Source organism: Sinocyclocheilus anshuiensis, unplaced genomic scaffold (genome assembly GCF_001515605.1).
Source record: "Sinocyclocheilus anshuiensis isolate Anshui unplaced genomic scaffold, SAMN03320099.WGS_v1.1 scaffold333, whole genome shotgun sequence".
In the NCBI taxonomy this organism is placed as follows: Eukaryota; Metazoa; Chordata; class Actinopteri; order Cypriniformes; family Cyprinidae; genus Sinocyclocheilus; species Sinocyclocheilus anshuiensis.
Window position 1 is genome coordinate 712,799 of NW_015539871.1, and position 12,722 is coordinate 725,520.

General features: G+C 36.7%; 2 protein-coding genes across 3 annotated transcripts in view; one reads left to right on the forward strand and one right to left on the reverse strand.

Moving 5' to 3' along the window:
- Positions 1-2,427: 2,427 nt before the first annotated feature.
- On the reverse strand, positions 2,428-5,377 carry LOC107685200 (60S acidic ribosomal protein P2-like). Of its 2 annotated transcripts, none has more exons than XM_016481714.1 (5): positions 5,287-5,377; positions 4,650-4,773; positions 4,503-4,551; positions 2,847-2,934; positions 2,428-2,553 (listed from the first exon to the last, which is right to left on the reverse strand). In XM_016481714.1, the coding sequence occupies exons 2-5, from the start codon at positions 4,770-4,772 to the stop codon at positions 2,469-2,471; spliced, it is 345 nt and encodes a 114-aa protein (XP_016337200.1). In that variant the 5' UTR covers position 4,773; positions 5,287-5,377; the 3' UTR covers positions 2,428-2,468. The 2 variants fall into 2 exon arrangements, with proteins under 2 accessions (XP_016337200.1, XP_016337199.1); XM_016481713.1 differs by having other exon boundaries at positions 2,428-2,545; positions 2,839-2,934.
- A 3,787-nt stretch (positions 5,378-9,164) lies between these two features.
- The window catches only part of slc25a22b (solute carrier family 25 member 22b), a 13,187-nt gene continuing 9,629 nt past the window's right edge, over positions 9,165-12,722 (forward strand). The window contains exon 1 of the mRNA XM_016481709.1: positions 9,165-9,236. The gene's annotated coding sequence lies outside the window, so the exon portion shown is untranslated. The remainder of the gene's footprint in view (positions 9,237-12,722) is intronic.

Below are 12,722 nucleotides of genomic sequence, written 5' to 3' on the forward strand. Positions count from 1 at the left end.
ATCAAATATTCAATATCGCTACTCATCATAAGTACTTGGTACATTATCAGCGCAGCGGCAGACGTTCAAACTAATATCACGTAATTTACGTCTCTGTGATGATTGGTTGATATCAGAAGGGAGGCTAGCCTCCCTTGCTAGGTTTCTTTTCTCAACACTCCTCAGCGCTGAAAGTGAACACTCGATGGTGATTGGCTAATTTTTTTTACCAACGGAGGCACGAGAGCTCATCGCTCGCTCGGCCTCCCCCTCCCCTTCTCTATCATTAGCGGTTGTAGTTACATCAGCAGATTCGGCACATTCGCGATAGAAAAGCGGTGCTTTCACGTTATGATATAACAACTGAAATTACAAACAAAAAAATACACATTCTGAGACATGAACTGAAATGAATTGTGAATTTTATTAACATTAAATCGTCCTCCTCCCATTTTCACCTCAAAATTATGGGGAAGCTATGCCTCCCCTGCCTCCCCCGACGAGCCGCCACTGATGACCAGATTGTTTTATCAGATAATAAATAAATGAATAGCTACAAAATCAGACTCTTGCACTCTCAAGCACACAACTCACATGTTTAGTTTCCAGTTAGAAAAACAGGAAATATATATTTTTTTCCCAAACAAGAACTATCATGCCAACCAAGCAATAAAATAAAAAGGCCAGCAGCCAACTTTACTGATGCAAATCATTATGTAACTGAATAATGCATTTGGCAGACAACTTTATCCAAAGTGACTTTAAGTTTACACATCACGCCATGCATTTTGTGAAATTAAATTACATTGTTGACTGACTCTTCTGAGACTGATTCACTGTGTTGGCCACAGTGTGTGAGAATTCCCAGATGTTAAAACTGATTGTTTTTGGAGTGTGAGGCCTGAATCATCCATGGAAATTCCAGACGCCTGCACATGCAGCCAAAGCTTGCAAACCAGAGTGTGTGTGTGTGTGTGTGTGTGTGTGTGTGTGTATAGTGTTACCACTCACGCTTTCACTTTCACTTGGAAACTTTGGTAAAATCGTTTTTTACTTTACAATACTTAATAAATTTGAATGCACAAGTACATCAGATACAACAGCATTAAACAACATAAGACGGTGCAAGATGGGAATATTTATATATATAAAAAACCTAAAACAATAAAAACATTGTAAAATATGATGCATTTATGAAGTCTATTTTTTATTACATTTTTTTTCTTTGAATTCTAAAAGAAGTCATTAGTGAGTTGTTAAAATTTTGGAATATGTTACCAAATTAAATCAAATTAGCCTTTTCTAGCATTTACTAATTATACTGTATGTGCTTTCAGTTTTAATTATGTTTTGTAAGAAAGAAAAAAGTCAGTACAAAAATATATATATTTTCAGCACAAAATAAACCGAAAATGATTAATTGCACATTATATTATAGCACAGAGATTATAGCACAGACTAATTTGCATCTCTGCAGGTCCCTATATGATTTTTCATAAGAAAAACATAGAAAACATCCTTAAAACTGAAAGCAATTATATAATTAGTAAATGCTAAAAATAAGGCTTTTTTTATTTAATTTGGTAACATTTCGAAGTTTTGACAACTGACTAATGACTTATTTTAGAATTCAATGCAAAAAAATAAAAAAAAAAAAAACCAACACAATCCACACGACTCTAATCCATCAAATCAATGTCTTGTGAAGTGAAAAGATGCAAGCTTGTAAGAAAAAATCCATCATAAAGGCATTTTACGTTTAAACTGTCGCTTCTTGCCAAAATACAGCTCTATAATCCATGACGTGGAAAAAGTCCATCCTCTGTTGTCCTCTCACCCACATATTTGTTTAGAACGGTTTTTGCTTGTAAACAGTGCTTTATGTGCATATTTCTCTTCCGATTCATAAAACATTTCCACTTGAAAAAGAAATATGGATGATGGAATTGCTATTTACCAACACGCAGCTTTTTGTTTCTCACGTTGTTGCTGTTTTTGGTCACCAAAACTCAAAATGCGTGTATTTACAGATAATTGATTTTAGGCTTTCAACCAACACTTTCATTCATACAGGCAGAAACTGAGTGGCATCCACATAGCAGTGAAAATCTAACCCACAGTGTCTAATTATCTAAGTGTATGGGATTTACCTTAATAATAACTGGTCATTATGATCAGTATGCCTACATTTTCATGTCCCGAACAAAGGTTTGAACATGACTGACAACATTCAGGTAAGTCAGGTAATTAAAAGTTCTGCCATTTTCAAATTACAAAAAGAAAGTATTAAAAAGCTCAATTTAAAGTATTCACAAGTTTCAAACAAATGACCACGGTGCAGTTATCCGTGGGCTCTTGGGAGTGATTATGGCTTAGATTCCCATCATTCATCCTATTCCACATTATAAGCATCATTTGGACATTCTGAAATGACCAAAGAAGCAGAAATCATTTTGTAATAAACTTTATTTTGGTCCCGAGGAGACAGATTAGTCAAAGAGTCCGAATCCCATGTCATCTTCGGATTCTTCAGACTCCTCTTTCTTCTCTTCTTTCTTCTCCTCCGCTGCAGGAAAAAGAAAAGGAATAGACATTAACGTTACAGGACCTACAGCAAACCAATCAACAGTTCACAATTATTTGTCCATAACAAAAGCATACGACAAATTACATATTTCAAACAGTCATAGCATTTTACATTTACTCCCTTAATGAGTAGTTTCTGCTAATTTCACTGAGGTTTATCTACTTGCCCGTAATGGATATTTGGTTGAAATGACAGTTCAATCAGCAAATGCATATAAACTGAAAAGCACAGTTTTATCGCTCAACTCTATTAGAGAGCCAGGCGGCACTGACCTGCCGGGGCGGCAGCAGATCCTCCAGCGGATGGGGCGGCAGCACTGGAAGCAGCTACAGCTCCTCCGGACGGCACGTTGGCCAGCTTACTGAAACCTGTCAGACGCCCACAAACACAGACTCTGAGACATGCTCACCCAAACTGACTGCTCTCAACTGATCGATTTCTTATCCATGATGTTGATTATACCAGAAATCAGGCTTAGTTTGTCATGCGCTTTTTATCCAGAATTTTAAACTAAATACAGAAACCGCCTGATTGGAGTAACCTGAGTTTAAAGGGATAGTTCACCAAAAAATGAAAATGTGATGTTTATCTGCTTACCCCCAGGGCATCCAAGATGTAGGTGACTTTGTTTCTTCAGTAGAACACAAACGAAGATTTTTAACTCAAACCGTTGCAGTCTGTCAGTCTTATAATGAAGTCTGCGATCCACCATAAAGCAAGAAGACGCGTCGGCTGTTGAGAACCTGCTCAGGACAGTTCAGACATTGCAGTGCATCAGAGGTAAAAAAAAAAACAAAACAATATAAATACTGTTCAGTTTCTTGCACAGACCGATCGTTTCGTGTCTTTACACATCAATGTATCGTCACGAGCCACAGGGTTTAATTTGGTTTTGTTTGTGTATGTTTTTTTGACTCTCAAAACTGTGATTCCCATTCACCTCCATTATAAGACTGACAGACTGCAACGGTTTGAGTTAAAAATCTTCATTTGTGTTCTACTGAAGAAACAAAGTCACCTACATCTTGGATGCCCTGGGGGTAAGCAGATAAACATCACATTTTAATTTTTGGGTGAACTATCCCTATAAAGTGACCTGTAGGGTTCCCATGCACTCTTTAGTGATTACCTGATTAGTCTTTTTAGAAAACATTTTATAAAGATTATACTCACAAAATGCAATTCCTATTAAACTATTTTAGAGCCGGAATTTACAAACTTTGATATTCTCAACTCAATCTTTATTTAATAAAGTACTTTCAAATCCACCAAGGTTCTGTACAGAAAAAAAGCAGCAATTACATAAAACATTACATGACAACTAGCCTAAATCATCATCATACACTGTGAAAAATGTATTTGATAAATTTAAAGTTGTAAATAAAGACTATTAAAGTAAATAATATTACAAGAACGTAACATTAATTATTCTACTTCAAGATTTCACTTCAGTGAAAATTGTAAATTCTACATCCACTTCATTCCCAAAATGATGTACCCAAAACTACAAACTTATTCAAATGAAAATAAAAGTCTTAAGACTGCCTTTAAAAAAATGAATACACCCTTTTAGAATTGATTTTTTAAAAGTTGTAAATTAAAAAATTACTGAAGTAGCCTACATAAGACATAAGAAAATACCATTTCAGTTTTCCAAAATTTCACATTTAAATCAAATTATTACTTGTTCCTTTCTTTGAGAAATTTATTAGCAATTTCTGGGTCAAAATAGTTTTTTTTTTCCCAGTGAGGTTTATGCCATATCCAATACTTTTTCAAGTTTAGAAGAAAAGGTTGAAATTCCCTGACATTTTCCAGGTTTTCCACAACAATGGGAACCATGTCTTAAACAGTAAGAGGCCTATATCCTCAAGTCAAAGGTTTCCCTTACATTTGTAACCATTATATTACCAGTTTAAAAAAAATACCAGCTTACCTTGGGCAATCACTTCCTCCAAATGTTTGCCATTGAGCTCAGACACAACCTACAAATACAGAAGTCAATATTAAAGAAAAGCATATGAACGGACATAGTCTCTCACAAGCACAGCATTTGCTCCTGGGTGTTCATGAACAGATTTACCTTGCTCATCCGGGTGTCATCAGCCTCAATGCCGACGCTGTCCAGGATCTTCTTGATGTCACCTGTGCTGGGGCTCTCTTTGCCTCCGAGGGCAGCGAGCAGGTAAGCAGCTACGTAACGCATCCTATAACAAATACAAAGAAATTCATGCATTAACATGTAGGAAGCATTGACAGTTTGTAGAAATATTTAGTTTACTGTCCATGTAATATTAGCTAATAACACAGCTATATTTAAAATAACCTTAATTTCACGCAATATTTCTTCAGCTCACCGAGTGAATTTTTTAAATAAAGAAAATGCATCTTAAATGTGCACAAAAAAAGTCTACGTAACTTCACCACTATTTTTGCTCTTTTCCTTTTAAAGAATATTGAATTCAAAGCGCTAGAGAGGACTTTAGTGTTGTTTAGTGTACCTAAGCTAAAACAATGGCATCTTTTACTAGTAATTCAGAGATAATGCCAAATGGTTGACTACTACTGTTAGCGGGCTGTGTATCAATACATCAATCTGAGCTTCTGTACATCAGCCTCGCGAATGAAGGATTGAGGGCCTTTATCTTTTCAAATACGTTCATCATTTGCTCATTTGACGTTTATATGTGCTCGTTAAATTAGTGTTTTTATTCACTCACTTTGCGGAGAGAGGGAGTCTCGCGTGTTCACTAGCGGGCTCGTGCAGTCAGAAAGGAAGCGGAAAGGCGGCGAAAACCGGGAAAACGACACGGTATGTGACGTCACACGCGAGGAGCGAATCGAAAGGCTGAAAAGGACGTCAATCACGAGGGTGAGGGCGGAGTCTCTTCTCTTTCCCCCCGTTTTGAAGGGGATATTTATTTATCAGTAATTGCTGCACAGTTTTATACAACATATTACGACAGTAATAAAAAAAGGGAGAAAGAATAAACATGTCTTTTATTTTTGTGTTCAATCACTGAACAATAATAGATCAGTGCGCCCAGTGGACATGACACAGGAATCGTAATTAAGTAAAGCGGACATCTCTCTAAAACTTTTAAAGATATGGCAAAAAATAGAATTCTTCTGTCATGCATGCACATCCACTGTTGGTCATTGTAAGTTAGTGGACGAATTATTAACATAGTGAGATTGTAAAAAGTATGTTGTTATTGTTTTTATAAAAATCCACAAGAACAATCATTAGCCATTATTATGATAAATTCCAAATTATTTAGATATAGCATACTTTAACCCATCGAAAACATGGAATGTGCCACTAGTCTATTAATAAAACCTGCCGGCAGAGGTCATGTTTTATCATGAGCATATAAACCAAACACTGTATAAAGTGACTGTCTGAGATTTAGCTCACATGCACCACTCCCATCTCATCTCATCTCATCTCATCTCATCTCATCTCATCTCATCTCATCAGTGGGTTGACAAGGTAAATATGTCATATTTATTTAATACAGATTTACACTCAAGCCATGCTTTTATGAAATGCACTGTTAAATATTTGGAGGGTATTCTTGCCAAGTATCCTATGCAAAAACACATCCACAGACTGAACAGAGTCAGAAAAGAACTTTTATATTAAAATGCAAAAATTGAGTTTCAGGAGGATTTTACCTTTTATGAGAACATTATTTTCTAACTATTTGAAAACACAAGTGTAGCTGTAGCCTAAATAATGCTCAAGATAGTATAACATAGCAGACATTCTTTGTTATGTTATACAGCTGTCTATAAATGTATTTCAGTCTGTTCATCACACAAAGCTGTTTTAGAAGTTGTATGATATTATTTTGCCCTTTTTGGAGTTTGACAGTATAAATTACATCCACCTTCACTGCAAAAGAGCAACATCTTTTGTTTCTCAGAATACAGAAAGCAATTTCATTTAAAAAGACACGAGGGGGTGAGTAAATAATGACAGAATTTTCATTTTCTGGGTGAACTATCCGAGTGTGTCAGCGATAAAAACCTAATGAAAAGGTCTCTGACAGACAGAAAAATTGGTGAGAATGTTAGCAATGTAAAGAGCACATCAGACTGACTGATATTAGTAATGATGTTAGTGTGAGAGGTGGATTTGAAGACGGCAGAAAGACAAACAAGTGACATGAATGATAAAGCAGTAAAGTTCACCTAAAAATTAAAATTCAATCATCATTTATTTGTTCTCATGTTGATCAAACCTAGATGACGTTCTTTCTTTGAAATGCAAAAGGTGTTGTTTGACAGGATGACCTGACTGCTGTTTTTAAAGTTGTTTATCGTCATATGTAACAAGTACTACGAAGTACAGTGTTAATCTTACTGGAATGCTTTTCCACAGACTATAAACAAAACAGAATAGAATATACAGTACTGCTATGTACAAAAATATACTTATAACAAAATAAATAACAATAAATATATAAAAATAATAATTTTCCATAATAATAGTATCATTACTAATAATTATTCTTTATTTTTTAATTAATAATAATAATAATTACTGTTTGCACCAGTAGGTGGCGACAAGTGACTGTCTTTATTAGGGAGTCATTTGCTTGTTAATTTAACCAGTTCATTCCAGTGGCGGCTCGTCGGGGGAGGCAGGGGAGGCACAGCTTCCCCAAAAATTTTGAGGTGAAAATGGGAGGACGATTTAATGTTAATAAAATCCACAATTTATTTCAGTTCATGTCTCAGAATGTGTATTTTTTGTTTGTAATTTCACAGTTGTAATACCATAACGTGAAAGCGCCGCTTTTCTATCGCGAATGTGCCGAATCTGCTGATGTAATTACAACCGCTAAGTGATAGAGAAGGGGAGGGGGAGGCCGGGGGAGAGCTGAGCTCTCGTGCCTCTGTTGGTAAAAAAAATGAGCCAATCACCATCGAGTGTTCACTTTCAGCACTGAGGAGTGTTGAGAAAAGAAACCTAGCAAGGGAGGCTAGCCTCCCTTCTGTTATCAACCAATCATCATAGAGACGTAAATTACGAACGTCTCCTGCTAATGTACCAAGTACTTATGATGAGTAGCGATATTGAATATTTGATTGCCAACAGATTTTCCAAGCTGTCATTCAAACAGTATACATACAAATAAAAAAAAAAGGGAAAACACGCCTAACTGGATATAGGCTACAGCAGTCGGCATAATTAAATGGCACAACAGGCAGCTTCGAGTGATAGGCCAGGTAAGTGAAATTATATTATCTTGCTGTATGCGTGTCGTTTTCTTTACGTTTTCTAACTAAAACCAACCAAAAAGCCATTTTAAAGTGGTTAAGCAAATAATAATAATAATAATCGGCAGGGATCCCAGACCAATACAATTAGTGTGCCTCCTCTATTTTAAAACCCAAGAGCCACCACTGGTTCATTCAAAAATGCTGATTCATTCAGGAACAAACAATCACCTGTCTTTAGGAATAAATAATTGAATCATTCATTAAATCCACCTGTTCAAAAAAGCTGGTTCAGTTAAACAAGTATGAGTGAGTCATTGAATTGTCTACTCAACCGATTTGTTCAAACAAACAGAATCATTCAGCAACAAAACAGGTGACTGTTATGAGCGAGTCACTGAATCATTCACTTAAGCGATTTATTTAAACACATAGATTCACTCAGGAATCACTGAGTCACTGAATCATTCACTCAACCTATTCTTAAAAAACAAACAAAATACTGTGTTACTTAGTACAAATTTTTCATTTAGGCATTTTTGCTTGACAGGACAGTAGAGATATGACAGGAAGTGAGTGGGAGAGAGAGAGAGATGAGGAGTGGGAACAGCAAAGGTCCATGAGGCGGGATTTGATCTCGGGACACCCGAAGCACAACTGACACAACAATATGTCAGCGCACTGCCCACATGGCTAACGGTGCTGACCAAACTTTTTATTGATTAAACTTGAATAAAACCAATATTGCACACGGTGACACTCGCAACTGTGATGTTTATCTGAACATGGAAAATGTTTTGGTGCATGTTCATAGTTAATTTGAGGAGAACTGACTTTTACAGTAATGATAAGGAAAAGTGAAGTTAGTTCTGAGAAAAATTCCTACATCATATGCTTGCAGAAATTTGGTACAAATATGGCCACCTGTATATTGAATCAGACTGCAGAGGCAAATAAGAAATTGAAATGCTTTAATACATTCGATTCTTTAGGGGGGAAACTTGTGAAAAGAAAAGGAAAGCAGAGAGAATATTGAAGGCTAATGTCTGTGGGACTGTTTCAGGGCTCTGCTCTCATCTTCCCTCTCAGGTCTTTTCTCTCTCTGTCCTCTTTGAACACCCTTATATTTACTTTCTCTCTCTCCTGCCTTGTACACTAGCAGCCTCTGTTCCTGTAAATCTTATCAATGGCTGGTTTTGGGTTTCTGAACATAATCTCTCAATGGGATGCATTGTGGAGACTGCCTGTGGATTCGGGATAAATGTGAGTCTGCTGGCTTTGCCAGAGTTTTATTTGTCACATCATTCAACAGGCTTGTTTTAGCTGTAGTGCAAAGAATTTAAAAAAAAACTCAAAGCCTTTACCCAGAAGAAAAATCTATCGCTCAGAGTTGCTTGTTCGTAGCTCAGGAGACTTAATGAAGCTCTCAGTCGGGTTTCAGGTAAGTATCAACTTGGCCTCAGATGTTTCTTCTAATTCCTTATTAATAAGAATAGATACAAATGAGATGAATGTATAGAACTGTGGGTGAATATATGATTGTGAATAGAGCTCATATCAAATGGTTTTGGAGGAATTTGATGAGATATGATGAGTTAATTTTGAGAATGTTCACATTTGATTACAGGCATTACATCTTGAGCACTGTTTGAGACCCATGTGAGATTGATGGGGGTCTTTTTTCTAAGAAGAACAAGCTGGTTTCCATTTAGATTTTGGATTGCTGACGGTTGATGTTAAGAGGGTGTTTTTTGTCATTTTTCTTTTTTTTTTCTGAGCTGGTTTAAAAAAACTGTTTTGATCTACAAGTGCTTCTAAAAAGCGACTTTTTGGGAAGTTTTTCATTTGTACTTTTCAAAGAGCCATTTTAATAGAACTGCCACAAATCCTCACTTGTCAATCATGACTTATAAATGAAACGCTGTGCTGGAGCTTCAGCCACAAAACACTTTATCAGCCACCAGTGTTGCTGTTGACATGTTTTGTTAGCTTGTAAACTGGAGACATTTTTAGGCTATTGAGAGGAAATTGAAAATTGATGCACAAAATGTCTTGAACCTGCATTTGGTGAACCAAGTAATAGCAGCGAGCTCTTTCTGATTTTGAATATCGTAACTGGCAATTTCCCATTATTTTTGAAGCATTGAAAGTATAAATTCCATGTTCATTAGAGAGAGAACTAATAGGTGTGTTACACTCTAACTCAGCTAGTAGAACATTGTGCTGATCTTGGCTTTGATTCCCAAACAATGCTTAGATTAAATCTATTGCTTGAATGCACTTTAAGTCTCTTTAGATATAAATATCTGCTAAATGCATGTAATGCATCAAAAAAAAAAAAAATCTTTAATATATATGGGAAAAACTGTGTTGATAAATATTTGGTCCAATAACTAACCAGTGCGGAGTAAAATTTTGCTTTATATTTAGGCTAATATTATAAATTAATATTTTATGTAATTTACTCACCCCCAGGCCATCCAAGATGTACATAAATTTGTTTCTTCATTGGAACAGATTTGCAGAAATTTAACATCACTTGCTCACCAATGGACCCTCTGCAGTGAATGGGTGCCGTCAGAATGAGAGCCCAAACAGCTTATGAAAACATCACAATAATCCACAAGTAATTTGTAAGAAATAAATCCATCATTACTCTTTTTTAACTTCACACCATCGCTCCTACTAAAACATGAGTCCATAATCCATAACAACACTTCCTCCATTGAAAAAGTCCATTAGCTTTTGTCCTCTGACATCAAAATCCACTGACATATTTGTTTAGAACTGTTTTTTGCTTGTAAACAATGCGTGATCTGTGCATATTTCTCTCGTTTCAGACTAGACTAATTTTTTTCACTGTGGGAAATGTTAATATGGACTCAAATTTTGGCCAGAAGTGATTAAAGTAAAGAATGTCCTAATCTTAATGAAGAATTTGTTTCTTTTAAACATGCAGCTTTTTGCTTCACAAGATGTTAACTGATGGACTGGAGTGGTGTGGATTATTGTGATGTTTTTATCAGCTTTTTTGACTCTCATTCTGACGGCACCCATTCATTGCAGAGGAGCCATTGGTGACCAATCTGTTACACTGAAAAACAAACTCATCTAAATTTTCAGCCATTTTTCTTTATTCTTTTAATATGTTTAAGTTTTATGTTATTTAATGGTAGCGAATAATGAAAAAACACAACCAAGGTTTTGAACTGTAATTTAGATATTCAGGCAAGACTTGGAAAAAAAAAAAACACATGTAATATTTAGTTTGAAAAAACTAAAACCTACTTTACTATTACACCTCTTTTCATATTTCACACTGTGTTGAATAAGAAACCCAGTTTGACTTAATTTTTCAAGAGTTTCAAGGTGTATTTTACACACTGCTTGTGGAAAGTACCAATAATTAATGTGGATTTTAGATTCATAACTCAGTAAGTTATGTAATGTCCCTCTCTCTCTCTCTCTCTCTCTCTCTCTCTCTCTCTCTCTCTCTCTCACACACACACACACACACACACACTCTCTCTCTCTCTCTCTCTCTCTCTCTCTCTCTCTCTCTCTCTCTCTCTCTCTCTCTCTCTCTCTCTCTCTCTCTCTCTCTCTCTCTCTCTCTCTCTCTCTCTCACACACACACACGCACACACACAGAGAGAGAGAAACAGAGAGAGATGGTTGTATTATTCATAAAAAGCACAAAGATTAAGGTTGGGTGAGATGAGTATCATTTAAATGAGCAGAATTAAGAAAAATGAACAAAAGCAAGAGTGTCACATATCATTTTCCCACCACACAGACAAAAATCTGCTTTTATCAAGCTTTCACACACCACACTGCCTCTAGAGAGATCCTCTGAATACAGAATAGAGAGCCGAGCGGATCCTGGCATTGTCTCTGGTATTATTTTGATTCTTACTGTGCAGCGTTTTCACTAATGGATACTAGTGCAGGCCAGAGTGAATGTGAGCGGCTTTCACTGCTGTCACAGTCCGTCTTAGATCCTGCATCCTGCCGTCTGAAGTGTCGATTCCCTGGATTCACTGCACATGGTTTTGAAGTCCAGAAAACATTGTGATGTTTGTAGTGTAGTCAGCAGTTGCCATGGTTACAGAAACTCACTCTATATCCTTGAGCAGAGTTTTCAAGCAGCACTGCAAAAATATCATTTTCTCAGTGTTGTTCTGTACAAATATCTGTACGAACATGCCTACACTGTAAAATCAAATTAGTTAGGCTTACTTAAAAAAAAGCATGCAAACCCATTGCCTTGAAAACACTATGTTTTGAAGTTCTCTCAAATTTTTCAGTTGTATTGACATTTCAACGTTTAAGATGACTTTGGGAAATGAGTGAAAAGCCTATTAAAGGGGTCATATGATGCGATTTCAATTTTTCCTTTCTTTTTGGAGTGTTACAAGCTCTTGGTGCATAAAGAAGATCTGTAAAGTTGCAAAGACTAAAGTCTCAAATCCAAAGAGATATTCTTTATAAAAGTTAAGAGTCAGCCACGCCTACCTAAAACGGCTCGTTCTAACACGCCCCCACATACCTATGTCACTGTGTGGGAAGATTTGCATAACGCCGCCCAAATGTTCACGCAAAGAAAGAAGGCGTAACTTTTATTCTCGCTGTAGTATTGTTGCCGCCGCCGCCATGTCGTGAAGGCGCTGTGTGCTTCATTGTGAAAGTGAAAGTACTTTGTTTGGCCTTCCAAAAGAGGATGATATCGTTTCGTCATGCCTGGAGCTGATCCGTGCTGGTCGCTGAGGAAATACATCAACTTCGCGCTGTGGATCGCCGGATCGGCTTTCACCGTGGACGAAGCGGAGTCCAACCCGGAGTCGTCACATGTGGTTGCCGCAAACCCGCCCTCCGCCGCTCACTCAAGCTGGCCTCCGCTCACTCTAGCCCGCGGTGCGTGACGCTG